Raw genomic sequence first — 19,010 nt, forward strand, 5'->3', positions numbered from 1 at the left:
ACTTCCAATATAATAGTTCTTTTTTTTTCAGTTAGAGAGTGTGCATAATTAAAAACCATATCAGATACCTCCCTTGGATTCTATTAGTGTACATACCAACTCAACCCCAGAAAGAGACACACATTATTGTCGTCTTAAGAATGTCTCACAGTTGGTTTTTCATGTTAGAATTAATTCAATATATTTGAGAAAATTAAAATTGCATATCTTCACAGAAGGCTCGGGCGTGCATTTCTAATCGGAGTGAAATGTAACTTAATTTAAAATAGTGTCCTCACTGAGTGTAGATAATGTGAATACGCTGCTCGGCTTGTGTCCTGCAATTTTGCTTCAGGCTCAGACAGAACACATTCACCCAGGGAGAGACAGACAGTTTAAGAGATTTTAATGTGCTTTTTCATACAGTATATTGTATGCATATCCAGAATAGCATTTCTCATACATATAACTCTCTTATATCCAGGTTTTGAAACATAGAGCTGAGAGGATGATTAACAGTCAGTCTACCATAACGTTACGCCTGCCATACGGTGACGGCACAACACAGCCGCCTCGGAGGCTCACTCTGTACTCGGAGGGCATAATACTGATTCCAGCTGTTTTCAACCCGAAATTCTCCAACTGCAAAAAGTAATAACACCTAGAAACAAATATCTAAAAACAATAAGTGTGCTGAGTTTGAGTACATTATTTACAGGGAGGAAAAAAAAAAACTAATAAAAACAAAAGTTAACAAATACAAAGTTGGAAAATAATTCAGAGAAATCAGCCATATCCTAACCATCCATAGCTCTGATTATACGTGTTTTAAATCCACAAGTCACGGCAGTTCAGAGGCAAAAAAACTGTCCCCTGCATCTTCACTGTAATCAATATGACTATCAAATCCATCATTATCATTATTATCATCATCTTTGACATTAACATTGTCTCTTGATGCTCCTCTCAGTTCAGTCTCACTTACTTATCCTAAGTAAGGGTGCTCACTTTGGAAGTTGTAGTCCGGACACACTTTTTGAACCAGCTTGTAGTCGATGCTGAAGAAAGAGATGAAAATGCAGATGACCTTGAAGGGTTTGGCACAGAGCCAGGCAGCGTGGGATTGGGTGTGCTCTGTGAAACAGGTCTGAGACGGGTCGTACAGGCAGGGTTTGGGCTTCTTGGATCTGTTGGTTTTCTCGTACTCCACCCGACAGTTAAAGGTCTTTATCTCTTTGGGGTCGACAGAGGACTGCCGGGTCTCCTGGAGCTGGACGTTCTGCTGGGTGTGAGGATGCAGCTGCTGAGGCTGGAGGACCTCAAACTCCACCACTTTGGATGGCGGCACGATACTGACCGAAACATTCCCCAGGCTGGAAGAGTTGTGGCGGAAGTAAACGGTGAACGTCCCGTTGATGTGGTCCACGATCTTCCCCGTCACCAACAAGCTGAACTTCATGGTCTTTACGTTGAAGTAGAAGTCGCCCCAACCGAAGATCTTCTTGGTCTTGGATATCTTTAGCGAGGGCTTGCGTTTAGAGCGGTAGCCTGTCTGGTCCAGGAGCAGGGACTGGTTCCGGTTCGGGTCGTACGGGTTGAAGAAACTGTAAGTGGGTGGCTTGGATTTCATGGGTGTCTGGTCGATGGAAGTGGAGAAGATACGGGTTTGGTACGGAGGCTTAACCATCCCTCCTGTCGTTCCTCCAACTGCACCTCCACCCATGCCATATGGAAGAGTCTTCATCACAGACCCCACTGGGCCCAGGTCTGAGAAGTCCACTTGCTTCTCCAACCCTTGGACCTGAAGAAAAAAAAAAAACAAGTAGAAGAAGAAGAAAACGTTATTGACAATGTCACAAAGGCTATAAAAAATGTTTCTACATATTCTTCAAGTAGAAAACTTTGCATCATTAATTGCACTCCATAGTCTGAGTATAAAGATGGATGACATGACAGCTCCCAAAAGATGAAGCCAAAACATCTCGAACACCCCCTGGTAGCTGACTGCAGTGTAGGTCATAAAACCAGTCTCCTCAATGTTAGTGGATTGGACATACACCAAACAAAACAAAAAATCAACAGGCCAAATAAACCTTTTCTAAAGATGGTTTCTGTCATATTAGGGTTAGTCCTCATCTCACTGATGCATGTTCAGAGTGTTGCTGATTCTGACAAGTTTGGATGTAATTAGTTATTTGATGCTCTAAAATGGGGTGAAAAGTAATGATTGACAGCTGACGTCAAAACTGAGCCTGACCCATGATTGGTGACCTCAATTCTGTGGTTTCACTCCACGATTGCCCAAACCTCTCGCTCCAAATGATGTTGCCAGTGCAAGATGGCAGCTCCCATATCAGGGATAATTTGGCTTCGTTTTTGTGCAGTGAGAGGAAGTTGAGATGTGATGTCCATCTTCACATACAGTCTATGTTTCAGTCATTAAAGAATTATGTAAGAATTAAGACTTTATTCCATCTGGAGCAGCGTATGAAGGACAACACAACAATATGATATTGTTATAGAGCCACAAAGTCAATATAGCATGGAGGTCAGGATGGATGGATGAGTCAAAAAAAAGAATGACTTCGCCACAGGACACAGTTTCCTACTGATGCAGATCTTTTATCGATCCCTAACCTTAACCAAATGTTTAACCCTGTAACCATGTCAACAAAGGTGTTCTGTTAATATGACACATCAGATCAGAAAACACTTCTATGTGTCATTCTGGAGGGCTTCATTTGGAGGACTTGTCTTTCCAGAGTTACATAATTCCAACTCAACTATTTTTAGGGCTGAAAACAGTGTAAATGGATATTCAAACTGTTAGAAATACAACCAACATTTCTGGCAGAAATCCACCATTTTGGAGTCTCCAAAATCCATATTATTGATCACATAATTTGGATCCTGCTCAGACTCAAAAACAGCCAATCTGGTGGAAATTCAGCCTAATTCAAAAATTAGTTGAGTGTAACCAGTCAAAAGCTGTCTCAATTTAAACAGTGTCTGTCCTGCATCAGCCACAGAGCAGCATCAGTGGAGCAATTGTAAGGTTTCAGCACTTTGCTTAAGGGCACTTAACAAAATAGCTGGCACCCAACAACAGTAGATTTAATACAAAAATATCCAATGCGGATACTGTGGAAGTAGTGCAACCAGTTTGTGACTGGTTTCTCTAGCTCTAATTTACCTGTACTCCAAATACAACAGTCTGGACAAACAGAAACATTTAAATACATCTCCATTATGTCCCTGCATCCGATCTTTTTGCCTGACTTACTTTTTTTTATTTCAGCGAGCATCCAACTTTTTCGATTTTGCAATGATTCATCTCCTGAATCGGAGAAAACAGACCCATCTATTTTTATTAGCACACTTTAATTTTGTTGTCAATGTTGCTCCAGAGAGAACAAAACAACCACTCTGCATGTAAGGTAGTGGATGTGAGCCTTTGTCTGTTCGTCTGACATCTCTCTGTCTCTAATCCGCAGCCTTGGTGGTTATTCACACGGCTGATTGACTGGAGATCTTCCTCTGCTTTCCTTCATGTGTCATCAATCACATTACTGCCATGCTCCCATACATACGCATTCAAACAAACACACACGTTCACACACATGCAAAGACTACAAGCTCGAAGCTGTCATGAGGTGACAGGAAGAAGTATTACAAATGTTGGGAGAGGTTACATGTGCTTCCCCTGAGGATGCTTTCGGGTGTGGTTTAAAACTATTCTTCTGGTGAATAAACAAACCAAACAAAATATTAAAAATAAATGAAAAAACAAATAGGATCAGACTTTTGATCATGCAAGGACAGTTTCTGTCTCTATTCACTCTTATCCAGGGCAGTGGAACAGACAGGTTTGTGCCAAAGCTCTCCTCATCGTTCATCAATCACCGCACCTAATAACGACTCCACATCGCTATTTGCAGAGGCAACAGTGCAGCGCTCAATACAGCTCCTAATGTATTCAGTCATTCAATTAACATATCTATTTCTGTTGGCCATTCATTAACATGGCAGCAGTGTTGACTTCTAAGTAGATTGATTGAGGAGAAAATAACTGAAAATGTATTGACCACTGAAGGAATGAATTACCAAAAAAAAAGAAAAAAAGAAAGGTGTTGATAAATGACCAGTGACTGGGATAATGAACCACTGAAGGTGTTTTTTTTACCCAGACACTGACTCCCTTTGTGGCCGTGGCAGGAGGGTTGTGCAGTGGTCTTGCAATTTTGAGTGTGTGAATTGGCGATGTGAGCTGATTCTGACAGGTAGGAATAATATACAGTGGATGGCGGGGAGAAAAAAAACATCAGAATACATACGGCAACAAACAAAGTGTAGAGAGCATGCAAGATGGGGACTTCCTGTGAATGCGCTGTCAGCACTGCTGTCAGCTAGCTCCGTGTGTTGCCATCTGTCAGGCTAACACTCGGCTGGTGCAGTCCTAATCACTTCTCGAGCTGATGGCACAGAGCTCGAACTAGCACCATCATCATAATCCTCAACCATCTTCAGCAGCAGCATCACACCACGAGCCTCAACCCAACCTTCAGGGTCAACTGCATGAAGCTCAAAGATGATTTCATGTTGGGGCCTGAGGTCGGTCTCTCTAAGGGGGAGCAAGTGTACACAGTCAGCACCTTTGCCAAACATCGACTGATTGGAAAGAGATGAGTGTGTGGAGAGGGCTTCTTCTTCTGTGGCATGAAAGTAATAAAATGCCAACAGAAACCAATAAATAGATGGCCTTTCTATTAGCATAAATATGAAATTTTTTTGTGCTTGACAGTAAATCCATTTAAAGGGTGAGGATTTGTTAGAAGAAATATCAGATATTTTCTCTTGACATGAAATCCATAAGCTATAGACTTTTTTGCAAAACAGCGGATGTTTGCTATAAGGTCATATCAGGCGGCCGCAACCGGCGTCAGGTTGACGGATTGGAAAACACAGCTTCACCCGTTTCTCTCTCCTCCTCAGCCTCCATTCAGTTCGGTTACAATGAGTGAGAAGTAAGTTTCGCAGCAGCAGCCGGAGGGATGTTACTGGGGTGATGAGGAGGTGATGAAGTTAAAAAAAGGTGCCTGCACACAGACAAACACGGAGTTGAATAACACATTCAAACACTGAGTCAATTACAGACGCTCTGGCTTGTGTTTGTTCAGAACTAAAACATGTAAAACGTGATGTCATTCAACAGTGAGCCACGAATAAACATTTGTCACTACCATGAACATAAGGCAGGGATTAACAAAAATAGACATAACGATACAAGGCTTTTGGTGTATAATGTTTCCTGAAGTATATTTAAATCCAATACAGGTACTCTAGTTTATATCAGTTACTTTAATGTAGGTTAAAAGGACTTTGGTCTTTATTTTACTTGTGTTTCACAGTCTTTATATAATAATACACACGTTCACAATGAGGAATAGAACAGGACTCAGGAGTTTGTAACCTTTGCAGGGACAGTCCTCTGACAGATGAGTAATACCTTGGACTTTAAGAATGCAAGCCTAATGAAAACAAGTGAGGCCTACTTGCCAAATAGTGTATGAAGTACCCATTTGTCCAGTCTGGAGTCTACAGCCATGCTACAAACGTTATGGGGCTGCACACAGGAACAGCTGTGTTTTGGGCTGAATGATAATAATATGCTTACACTGACATGCTGATGCTTCACTGTCTGAATTTCTACTATGACCACGTTTGGAGCGATGCAAATATCAATAGTTTTGTTAGAATTTCTCATAAACCAAAAATAAAGTTTATCACGTTGCTATTTCAAAAGTCAGGAAAGAGTGTTTGTGCCAAATTTCACTGTAATAACCAAAATCTGCAAAATACATCAACATCTGTACAGAATATTGTACCAGTAATCTAGTTGACAGAGTAGATAGTTGAGATAATTTAAAATGCTGACGGCTCGAAAGAAAAGTCATTAGGGTTCATCCCAGAGGGACCATGAACGTCTTTATAAAATTGAGTGCAATCCATCATGGACCAACCAACCGACCTTTCCCGGCCTACAACCAGTATGCAGTATGGCTAAAAATCAGACTGTGAATATCACAAGGTGAAATTAGCTGTGTGTGAAATCACTGGTAAAAAGACGTATTTCCAGTAAACATGTCATTTATCATGTTCCACTGAGGTTAGACACCATTATCTTTCCACACTTTACTTTGACATTAAATCTGCACCAGCTTTTTTAAATGATTTTCCTCTAACACAGAAAACAAACTTGAATACGTCATTTCCAACCCATTCAGCTCACTAGAAATGACCTAACAGTAAATGTCAGTAGAAACCTGACTTGAGGGGCCAGTTTGAGTTTTCACTTGCGGGCCAGTTCGGGCTCCCAGCCTGACCATGCTCCCCACAGCGGAGCTTTACACGTGTCAACACAGCATTAATGTTTCCTCCCTTTAGGTATGAGATTCCTGTTTATAGAGGAGCAAATTATAGAGGGAGATGGAATAAGTATTGTGGTGGACTTATACATATGTATGATACAGACAATTCAATAACAGCACAATCACAGAAAGAACAATCAGATTACAGAGCTTGGGAGATAGAGGGAGATAGTGAAGAAAATGTTATTAGTGGAGAAGTGAGACGAGGAGAGGAGAGAGTAAGGAGATCTTGTACATTTTCCAGGAACGGGGAACATTAATCATCTTTAACTTCATTTTGAGGTTCATATGAGCAAAAAGCATCCTTAGATGGAAGGCCCTATAACTATATACCTGGAAGTACATGCAAGTATGAAATGCAGGGATTGTTCAGTGAGGAGAGAGAAGTGACAGAAATAAAAACGACGAGACGCACATGCAGGCGGACGGAAAAGACTTGAGAGAGGGAGTGAGCCTGTGCAGTGAGGGGGCTTCACACTAACGTATTAAGTAAGAGAAGGTCAGATGAGCTGCAGCATTGACTGCCGAAACCTGATATATCACATGCCACCACAATTAAGATCTCTTTTCATCATTAAGGAAGCTTTGGATCAATGGCAGCACCTCGGCATCTGCTCTCTGTCTTCCACACTCTGTCTATCGGGTGTCCAGCCCTCCGTCTGCAGTTCACTCTCTCTCATATTCATCCATAACTTCCACACCTCCTTGATAGCGCGAGTATTCAGAGGAAATGGACCTTGTGCTCCGGCCCACTCCTGCCACCCCTCCCTCCCCCTCCTTTTCCCTCCCCTGGAGGACTGATGAGAAGATGAGAGCTGCTTGCGGAGCTCTCTCCCAGGCTTGTTCCTTTGTTTAATTGGAGTTTTATCGGTGACAATCAATTCATTTCTATCTGAGCTCCAGGCTGCATTGATCTGCTGTCACAGAGAAGAGTCAAATGTACAGTTCCACTCCCACCGCACTACAAAAACCACAGGCTTCGACGCCAGCTACAGAGGTTTTTTCTTCTTTGACTTTCTCTTTCTGCTGCTTTAGACCTTGTTGTGATTAGAAGTAGTGAGGCTAACCTGTTTCCTAAGGAAGGATGAGAGTGAAGGATTTGTGAGGAGTCACAGGGTGAGATGTTGTGCAGTTGAATTCACATTTACTTTTTTAAGCCCCTTATTAAGCCCCTTTTCCACTGGTCAAAAAACCCCACTAACATCTGGCTTATGTTCAAAATGAGAATGGAAGCAATCACCATTCACTCCCTAGTCAAATGACGTGACACCCGGGTGAATGTGCTGATGTCTTCTACCTCTTTATTTTGCCAGTTTAGATGCCGACGCTGCACCTTTTCCAGCACAAGGTTATGACGTGCAATGTATTTGTGGGTGTTGGTGTTTAAACCTTTTTTTTATGCCATGAACGATTATGCACTTATTATTTTCTAAATCTTTTGAAAAACATGCAACATCAATTTTTTCTTGCAGATACGATGCAAGCGATCTAAAATTGTTCAGTGGTCACTGACTTCTCCTGGATTTCTACAGACATGATACCAGGAGGCCAGGCAGGGAAAGACAGCAGAAACTGTTCACACATGCACCTCATCCGGAGAAAACAAGAGTTCAGTGTTTGTCTGAAAGCAGCTTTGGTGTGACATGGATGTGATGAGGGTCACAGCAGTTTGCAGCTTGAAAACAATGGAGTTCTAGGTTTGGAGAACGACAGGATCTCGCAGAGCAAGAGGTTGACTGAGGTGGTTGTAGTGGAGCAGGGCCTGAGGGTGAAACTCTCAGTTTGTCAGGTGAACTACACATCTGCCCTCACCTGGTTATTCAGCTCCATAGGCTCTGAATAAAAGGAGAATTTAATTGTGGAAACAGTCGGTTGTAAAAGTTGTGATAGACAAAGTGCAGACACAACACACACAGCAGGTAGTTTAAGAAAGTTCTTCACGCGGAGATCAGCAAGGAGCAATCAAACTGAGCAGGCAGCAGGACTCTAACAACAGGTCATCATATCATGGAGGCCGGTTTCAGGCAGGTAACAGGTAAACGCAGCAGGTTGAGAGAGAAATACTAAAATGAAAAGATACAGAAAATCTGAATAAGACGAACGGCAGGCAGCCCTCATTAGATATAGTATTGAGACTGATTACAAGAGATACACAATTTTTCTGATTCAGATACTTCAACTCAAGGTGTCTTCTGATACAGGGAACAGATACATTCCAGAAGTCAGTCTGTCTGTGGCTTATTGGCTTCACACTTGGCATGTGTATTGTTAAGGGGCCAAGGAAGTGTAGTGTTGAATTTGGTGCTATTTGGACATGTGATAAACTTTAACTACACAGGTGACCAGCCCTCTCTAGCAGCAGCGACTGGGACTCATCAGTGTATATGATGATTATGAGTTATAAGTGTGTTCATGAAATCGGGAACAACAACAGCTTCTCCAGTTCAGGGTCGTTCACACTGAGTCGAGCTTCGCAGGACTTTGAATTAACAGGTGAACAGCTCTGTGTGCAGCGTTGTGGCTTCAGGGTCCAGCAGTCGGTCTTTACTTAGCTCGGCTCAATTACTGCAGGTCACTGCTGCAACCAGCATCACCACCGACCAGACAAACAGCCCAATCCGAACACACAGGTTTAGAAAGGCCAATGCACTAGTTTCAAAATCAGCCGAGTTCACTGAGTGGAATTCATTCGATTATTTGTTTTACTAGGAGGTAATATGAGGCAAAAGCTGTTATACAAACTGTATTAAATGTGGATTGGTCGTACCCACAGCAGATGCCCAATAAAGTGATTGTCACCAACAAACATCGTCACTGATACCAACGTGATGTGAGACTGTTGTATTCCTGCTGATGTTGATGATGGACATTTAAGGCCAAATACAAATCACAAATGGGAAAACACAACAGTAAATCACACAATCAAGTTTTCTTATTTGCTGTTTTGTTTCGTGACTTCCCATTATATATTTTTATTGCAGTGTTTTCCCATTTTTTTGTTGAGTTTCGCACTTGAGGGTAAGAATGAGCTTTGAGTACAGACACTAGTGCCTTCACTGAAAAGATCTAGTTGATGTGCTTTGGGCGTTTGCAGTTGTTGTAAGATCACAGACGCCTCCCTGTGGCACCTCAGGGCAGACCTATAGGTCTGATCCCAGGGATTACAAATCCCACCTGATTTATGAACACAGCTGGAAAGGACGTGGGCTTCTCTTTTTAGCATCCTACCACTGTGACCCTGGAGCTGAATGACCAATGGAAACCGATGGATTTGATGTGTTTGGACAGAGCTGTCAACAGACACATTGGATGTGAGAGAACCTTTTTCTGTTTGGTTAAAGGGTATTTTTTTGTAATTGTACAAAGTGCGTATTGCTACTGTAATAACGGTACTAATCTGTGAGGCGAATGAGAAAGAGAGAGCTGTAGTGAACAGATTTAGCTGCTATAGTGCGGCTCAGACATTTTTTTACCAGCCGTGACTCCTCTATGTCTCAAGAAAAAAAAACTTTTCTGCCTTCTTCAAAAAAAAAGAGAAAAAAATGGAGAACTGAAAATGACATTTAATTACAAAGAGCAAAATAAAGCCAGGAGGAAAAAAGATAAACCAGTAGGGGGGGAGAAACAGAGAGAGAGAGAGAGACAGAGAGAGAGAAAGAAAGAAAGAAAGAAAGAAAGGGGGAGAGAGAGAGGGGGGGGACAGTAAAAGCGATTTCGCAGTCCAGTGGTGTCGCTGGATTATCATGAAAATGAAAGCTACTGAGTCAGGGAGTATCAGGGAGCAAGGAAATGGAGCCGGGACAGATAACACAGTGAGGGAGAAGAAGAAAACGAATAAGAGGACGAGTGTAGAGAAGGCAGACACGTCTGTAAGACAATATGAGGCAAAAGTGCAAGAAAAGAAAAGAAAAGGTAAGAAGACAATATATATACGACACACAGTGAGATTATGAGTGCAATAAGACAAAAAAATGAGAATCACTTCACCCCATAGAGAATAATCAGAGGTTTCTTGAGAAGTAATATCTGTAATATTGTTTCAAGAAAGACCAGCTCAGCTCTGAAATCATAAAAGTCCCTTTTCCTATGTATCAGGCAGAATTTAAGTAGTCTGGCCGATGATGAGCAAAAGTTGCACTTAAAAGAATCTTTACTCGAACATCTTGTAGCATATACAGCAAATAAAATGATATTAAAGTGTTTGGATCGGGCATTTACTGAGGAGAGAGAAAGACGGAGAGAGAGAATGTGAGATAGTGCTCTTTTGCCATTTGATGTCTACATAAGAGGATTTATGAAGGTATTGTGCGCTGGCTTAAGTGTTGTATGCTGACAATATTGCAAAATGTTGCAGATGCCACTAAGATTGGACTTGACAGGGAAATGTGGAGCTCCTCGGTCGTGGCGTGCAACGTGCCGCGAGTGCAGCAAGAAAAAATAAAAGGGATTTCTTCAAGGTTCTTTAGGGTTTTATTATTTTCTGCAAATTGTTTTCTCCGTACATTAAGTTAACCCAGGAGTTTGGGGGGGAAATAGTGCATTTATTGTTAAGATAGATTCAATTATTTAAAAATTCTTATCATCAACACTGGTTAATTCACAGGAGACAGTTAGGTGACTGTCTCTGTGATATTGCCACAGGGTGTTGGGTGGAGAGGAAGTCAGACAGAATAATACTGTCTTTTATTAAACAGGGTTTCTTTTACCTTTATCCTTAATATCACGAAGCAAATATACCCCCTTGGTAAATGTTGAATATAACACTTCTTTAGAAATTGTCTTGCTCTGAAAATTAGAGCAACAATTTAAATCATATCCAGGGAATTTCCCACTTTCACGAGTGCATGCATATGGACTTTTTAAAGTATTCCTCCCTCTGTGATTGTGTAGGTATTCAGGTAGCAATGGCTTAGCAATAATGAGTGAGATGAGATTTTCTCACATCTGTCTGGTAAAGGTAAAGTTGTAACCAGCCGCTGGTTGTGTTAGGTTAACTACTCCTTCAAATACTCCCCGCTTCATGACATTTAGACTGCACACACAACTCTATTTGATATGTTTGCCTTCACATTCATAAATTACACATTTATTCAAAACCCGGTAGTTAAATTTGACACTTTCTAACATAATCTGAACTGGTCTCAGCTGCTTCATTCAGCTGTTGTGCACATTAGGAGCTGAACTGGAGAGATGGTAGAATTAAATGATTTCTGCCTTTTTTGGTAAAAGAAAAGTACAAACATACTAACACTGTAGCATAAAGGAATGAAGGCCCTACACTTGTAAATGCAGCTGCTATAAATACAAAATACTGCATTTGTAAACACCATCATTATAAATCAATGTAAGATGTGAACCCAGAGGAGGCTGCAGAATCACCCAGTGAGTTCAAAATCATAATGAAAATAGGTGGGCTGCCAAGAGCCCACACAAATATAATCTTTCAGACATTAAAATGTATCAACAGTCATTTTAAATCAGTTATGGTGTTTACAGGTGTCCTGCATCCTGAAAATATTCTAAAGTGATGAAAGTAAAAACAGCAGCTGACAGAAAAAAAGAGCTGAAGAGCCGTTAATCTCACAAATATCTCAGTGGTGCCGGCCATGTTGGGATTATTGGAGGATAGGTATCTGACTTTTAACCCTGGTAGTGGTGTGGATTACTCTTAATATAATGAGATCTGCAGTGGAGCGACCAAACAGGTACAAAACAACAGCAGTTGCATAAACCAGTAAAAAAAACAAGAACAATCAGTGTTATTAATCCATATGAAGCCATCATTACACTTTACATGTCAGCAAAAGCGCAGAGGAAGTGTATTAGAACGTAAGAGCTTTACAGAACTGCCAGAGGAAAAATTAGTAATGGTAAACTCTGAGGGTTAATAATAATGAGGTTTTATAAATATAATTCTCATGCAGATTACATAGAACCTCCGTCATCTACATGTATACTGCTTTTCCTGTGATGCTCTATGATGCATCAATGCATCATAGAGCCGACATAGAGATGAAAAACCACATCACACCTATGGTCAATTAAGAGTTAATGAATAAATGTAGTTATTAATTGTGTAATTAAGTTAACCTCATCTGTCTTTGGACTGTGGGTGGAAGCCAGAGTACCACGACCAAACAGGGAATTAAACCAACACCCTTCCTGCAGTGAAGAAACTGTGCTGCCCTGGATACATGTAATAATGAATTGAAATCTATAGAAATAATCTATAATCTACTACAATTATAATTAAAACAAAAACAACTTCTATAAAACAGAAACTTTCCAAAGAACATTGTGGACTGAACTTGATTCTCATTAACAGCCTTTTTACAACTAATGTCCCATGACCTGACAAACAACTTTTTATAAGATCTTGTTGTGCCGCTCAGAGGGAGAAAGTTAATACAAACAGCGCTATGCTTTATCTATAAAGCCATTAGAAGCTTTTGCTCCCAGGTGCCTGACTTCAGTGACCATAGATCAACTGTGTGCACTCGTCCTCCCTTGTTTTTGTTCTTCATATCTTACCGCTCACGTCGGATCAGCATGCCGCTGTCTTTTTTTGGCTCGACTGGCAGGGTGGGCAGACTTTTCCCTGCATGGCTCCGGTGATGCCACGGCAGCAACTGATCAATCACCAGAGACAAGTCTTTGGGGACCCATCGGAGAGAGGACGGAGGTGCAAGGGGGGGGGGGGCGTCGGTGGTCTGATGATGTCTGGTTTGCATGCAGGGTGGCAGGCAATGCATCAAAAGATGACAACTCTCCCATTCCTCCTTAAATAAGGGTGGTGCGACTCTTGCTGGCTGCGGCTTAACTTTAATCATTCATCTAAATAACTGTTGCAGAAGTCTGGCAGCAGCAGACGGGCCGGCATGGATGTGGGGGAATATGAGAAGTGACGTGGCGCTCTTGGCTTTCTCATTTGTAAAACGTGTAAACATATATTTGACTCAGATTGCGAGAAGCACAGAAAGCGCTCGTCCTCATCACCGCCACACCCTCCTCTCCCCTCACGGTTCTCCCTCTCACAGATTTATGTATTGAAAGAGTTTGGGATTCATCGAGGTTCAGACCAAGCGAGGAAGGTTCGGAGGAGGTTCTGGGTATCCGGGCTCGGGCGGCACGAGCGTCGTGTTAAGCAGCTAAGTGACAGTGATTGATGCCCTCTGCGTTTTTGCAACTTATCAAGCGTATATACCCGCACTCGCTCCGCAAACAGCAGAAACATTTGATATAAATGAGGAATCAAATAAACACAAGGGACCGGCGAAGAAGAAGCAGAAGAGGGGAAAAGAATCTGCATAATGAATAGATGTGATGGAGGAAGAGGAGGGAGAATAGAGGATGAGAATCCCAGTGGGTGAAGCTGAGCTTGAGAGACGTCAGTCAGGGACGGATACTGGGACACATGGGCCTGTGACGACTCCGACAAGTCACCCAGGCGGGAAAATAAAGCCCGGCTTCCTCAGATTTGTTTCCAGTGCTCATCAGTAGGAGAGCTGCATGACAGATGGACTGGCACTGAGCGCAACGCGAGCGTGTCAGTTACTCACCATAATAAAGACCTGCTCTTTTCCCTCCATCGCTCCCTTTTTTTCCCTCCAGCCACCTGCAGTCCCTCAGCCCACAGCCCATTTCATCTCATTTCAATCTGCCTTCGTCTGCATCCTGAGCTTCCTCCTAACAAACTCGTTTTACACACAAGAGGTTGGGAACTGAGGTTTGTACATTTGAATCATTACTTTTATGTATTACAGTATAAATACTGGAAACTTTTTTATTTTGTCATATTTTCTTGCTTAATCCATTCCCTTGTCGTTCTTATGTTCTTTCATTCGTTCCTTCCTTGTTTATTTCCTACTTCTTTTTTGTCATTCAGTACCTCAATACCTTCCTTCCTTCTTTCCTTCCCTTCCTCCCTCCCTTCATTTCCTACTTCTTTTTGTCATTCAGTACCTCAGTACCTTCCTTCCCTCCTCCATCCCTCCCCTTCCTACTTTTTTGTCATTAGTTCCTCATCCATTCCACTTATCAGTCCATCGATGAGAGGACTTCCTTCCTTCCTTCTTTCTTTTATTTCTAATTTCTTTTTGTCATTCAGTTCCTCAGCCATTCCACACATGAGGAACAGGATTCCTTCCTTCCTTCCTTCCTTCTTTCCTTCCTTCCTCATTTCCTTGCCTAATTTCCATCTTTACTCATCTATTTTCCTCCTTGCTGATATCCTTTCATTTCTCCACCTTATCCCTTTACATTACATATATATATAATGTGTACATATAACAACCTCCAGATGCCTTCCTCCATCTCTGCCATTCCATCCCTTTATATTTCCTCATTCTTCTTTCTTTTCCAGCCTCCATATCAATGCACACATTAACCTCCACAAAGCTTAAACCAGCTCCTGATACTTCCTGTGTTTATTTCTCCCACCCCTCATTCAGTCAACTCCATTCACCCACTCTTATCTCCACTTTCCTCTCCTCCTCCTGTCAGAGCCCTGACCTCCCACCTTCTCTCCCTGGTTCGGGAGTCAGCAGACTTTTGGGATGTGTTGGGATGATTAGACAAAAGATGAAAAGACTAAGCGTTTCCGTGTCTGCTCCTCCCCTGCTATGAAGGATGCTCTCCATGTGTCCGCCGCAGCCTGCGAGCCCCGGCGAGGCTGAGTGGGTTATTCATATCGTCTTCACCGGGGCTGATGGCACAGTTAATTGGAGAGAAAACGGTGGGAGGTGCCAATGAATAAAACCCCTCGGAGATGCTGGCAGCAGGGCACGACGACATTCCCCTGTTCACGTCAAGGTCATGCACACACACAAAAACACACACCTGCTACTGAGGCTGAAGTGACAAGGTCGCTGCATAGAAAGCACAAGATTATCTCCAGTGCGACTTGATACTTTAAGAGTGATTTGATAAAAATGCACAAGGGAATCATACATTATATTGTAGATTTGAAGATGAGCTGTAACATACTCATGTGAGAACATAATGTACAGTAACTTTTCTCCTCTCTTGCCTTTTGGATGCCTTTGCCAGTGTATAAATCACCCAGCTTCAAGGGCGCAGCGTTGGGACCCCTAACTGGGATCTTTCACATCCACCATCTGGACACAGAAAACCAGAGTGCTGACCAGCGGACCTGCTCTCATTCTGTTCCTCAGGATGCAAGATGTGGGTGTGTATGGATATTATAAATCCATCGACTGCTTTAGTGTGTACGGGACTTCATTTAAAATCCTGGCTGCAGAGGAACAGAATTGGAATATAGCAGGGGTGATACTCTGAGAGGGAATGAGAGATAGAGATAGAGGGAGAGAGGGAGAGACATGTACAGACAAACAGAGAGCCAGCGAAGCTGTCAAATGTCTCTGCTCATCCAGAACTGTCCGAAGCATTCGTTCACACTCTCCCTCCCTCGCTCGCTCTTTCCCCTTTGCTCGGCCTCCCCCCTGAGACAGCAGTCCTCCATCATTCAACTTGGTTTCACACTCCGAGACCCAATATCAGAGCAGATATGAACAGAGATGAGAAACCGAGGATTGTCTTTCCACGGAGAGCTGGTGTCCACTCACTGCAGTTCTATTTGTGTCATGCTATCCACTGGTGTTAGTAGAGCTATATCTCTGTGTCTGTCTGACCGCCCGTCGTCTCTCCACCAGGACGAAAAGACACAGCAGTGTCCCTCTTTTTCTCAGTCTCAGCTCACTGTCCACAGCCAGATGCGCACGTACGCAGGTTAACACACCCGAACCTCATCCTTGACTGTAAAAACCCACACACTCACTGTATATTCAAATAAACACGTCTGTGTGGAACGATGGAATAAACCAGAATATCCAAATCCTCCCACAGTTCAGAGCTTCTGGGGAGGAAGACACTTTTATTTACTGGATCAACACAGAAGTTATCGAATATTTTCCTCCCTGGATCAATGAAGACTTTATTCATAATTTTCAAAACAATCAATAAAGTCTGTCTGTCTTTCTATCTGCCCACAGATAGTAATCTGATTATTAAAATGACTAAAACTGTTAACTCTAAATGTTGTATTTATGAAATTTTGGTGCAGATCCAAATAAAAATCCATATCTAGTCTTTTAAATATGTTTTCCTAAGGGGACGGTTGGGTGCAATTCTAGTCAAAAAAAGAGTTATGCCTAAAACAGTGACTTAGTGTAATTCAATTAGATACTAAATTCCCATGTAACTTTATTTGAACTTTAAGTTCAATGCAAAGAGTCAATGCTGAGAACTTGTTAGTAATTAAATTAAAGTTAAACTCATAAATAATTATATACATTAAACACAAAATGTATATAATTAAATCACTCTCAAGATATTTCATGTATTCACACTAGCTTATTTTCTTATTTTACTATTGTGTATTCATTTTGTAAAACTCTTTTTAAAATTCTACTCAGTATATTTCTCTTATAATTATTACCCTGTGTTTTATTACTTACTTAACTACTTTATTTTACGACTTTTCACACGACTAACCGCTGCGATGATAAACATCACGGAGTAAACTTGGTGGAAGGTGGAGCAAGAGGTTGGTCCATCATGTTGACATTATTATAATGAACCATTACTATCTTTTAAAGGAACTGCGTGGTTCAAACAATGAGGCTAAATCTCTGTTACAGTTTCATCACTATATTTGCTGATCCGAGATCTGTGCGACTTCTGCAGAGGAGTTTACTCAGGTACCAAGAAACTCTGAGGATTTGTATAAAAGAAAATGAAAATGTGGCACTGCTATGATAGCTGCATTTGTATTTCCTGGCTGCTCTTCTTCACACGGCTCGTGTTGATTTAACAGCGATATAAAAGGTTGTGGACAGACCAGGACTTGTGACTAATAGTCCGGCAGGATCTGTGGTTCAATTACCGCGTGGGGCAGCTCTCCTCTGTCCCTGGGCAAGACACTTTGCTGGAATAGCTTCAGTAAAACACACACACACACACACACACACACACACACACACACACACACACACACACACACACACACACACACACACACACACACACACACACACACACACGCTCAAGCACACAAACACCGCACAGCCTTTATAAATGTGATGTCACTGACCAAAGGATATCAACACTGATACATTTCTCCTCCTGGTTTTTTTTCCCTTAAAGATACGTCCAGAAGAAACATATTGGAGGATTGGATATTGGCACTATCTAAATGAATGTTTTAGGGCCGCCGGGAGGCGCGGCTCTACGCACCGTCTGGGTCTTTAAAAACCGGGGGACAGCTGATGAAAAGCCCGGCCGAAGCAGCCTATCCACAATGAGTGAGAAAACACAGGAAATGAACAGTGACCTGTGAATTCAATTCCAGCTCTTTCTCTGAACTCTTTTGAAAGTTAGTTGGTGGGAATTTTAACCGTCTTCATCTGAATTCACAGTTTCACTCAGCTGGCAAAACTGCTCCTTTGTGATTTTGAATCCAAGGACTCATGATGTGCATCTGGAGCAAACTAACTTGATTTACCGAGAGCTGTCGATGACATTTTGTTCTGTTTAGCGCAGCCTCAGTTTGGACAATGTGTGCTTTAAAAGGCAAAACAGCTCATATCATCAGAGCCATCTCAGCCTTGGCATTCACAGGGAGAAAAATGATGGATGCAACAAAAGCATGACAAGAATTTACCGACGGGGTCTTTCAATGACGAAAGTGAACTGACTTGACACGTTTGCACACACACACACACACACACACACACACACACACACACACACGCCACACGGTGAAAATACAACATGGTTCTAAAGATCTGGCATGTTTCCAGAGCAGATGGGTGAGTGGGGTGGGAGGGTAAGGTTGAGGCTGGTGGGTAGGGGGTGCAGGAGAGCGTCAATCTGTCATTTCTAACAAGCCGGGAGACTTGGAGCCAGGGCAGGTCACAGACACGGGAGACTCACACACACGCACACACACACACACACATGCCCGTTCCACGTCCTTACGTATGCGTCACATTCCAACTGTGGCATTCCTGCTAATTAGAATACAAATTAATGATCCAAGCAAAGCAGACAGGCTGCCTCTCCCTCCCTCCAGTCAACATTTAGCCTTCCTCACGGCTGCGCCTTCCTCCAGGCTGCATCGCTTTGAATTATTTTGCTCTTTCTCCTTTTCTCTTTTGCCTTTAATAAAAAATCCTTTCCCCCCTCTGTGTTTTCATTCCCACATTCTCCTCCTCCAAGACAGGTGAAAGACACACTCCAGACTTTATCAATATGTCACTTAAGAAAACAATTAGCTATTTATTGGTTTTTTTCTTACGACCACACTACAGCTGAAGCTGGGATGTAGGTGCCATGTCACCTTAACTGCATCAAATGCCGTGTTCATGGTACATGATTTTTTAACCTTATTTTCCAGTGTCCAATGATTTTGGACGTCTCCCAAAATTGGAGCCAAAGCGGCGTTCGATCAACAGTCGCTAATCGCCTCTGTGTGAAATCTTTACAGACACGATTCCAGCCGAATCACGACAACTACAGTAAATCAGGCTGCAGGATGCTTTTATGTGAAGAAGAATAGAAATGTAGTTAGTAATAGGCTAAGTT

The 19,010-nt window shown here is 42.2% G+C and overlaps 1 protein-coding gene across 1 annotated transcript in view; it reads right to left on the bottom strand.

Moving 5' to 3' along the window:
- Positions 1-368: 368 nt before the first annotated feature.
- LOC118105001 (neurexophilin-4) overlaps positions 369-19,010 on the bottom strand; it is a 41,711-nt gene continuing 23,069 nt past the window's right edge. Inside the window, exon 2 of the mRNA XM_035152365.2 lies at positions 369-1,780. Within this exon, the coding sequence (XP_035008256.1) occupies positions 965-1,780 (816 nt within the window). The 3' untranslated portion in view covers positions 369-964. The remainder of the gene's footprint in view (positions 1,781-19,010) is intronic.

This window comes from Hippoglossus stenolepis, chromosome 3, assembly GCF_022539355.2.
Source record: "Hippoglossus stenolepis isolate QCI-W04-F060 chromosome 3, HSTE1.2, whole genome shotgun sequence".
Classification (NCBI taxonomy): Eukaryota; Metazoa; Chordata; class Actinopteri; order Pleuronectiformes; family Pleuronectidae; genus Hippoglossus; species Hippoglossus stenolepis.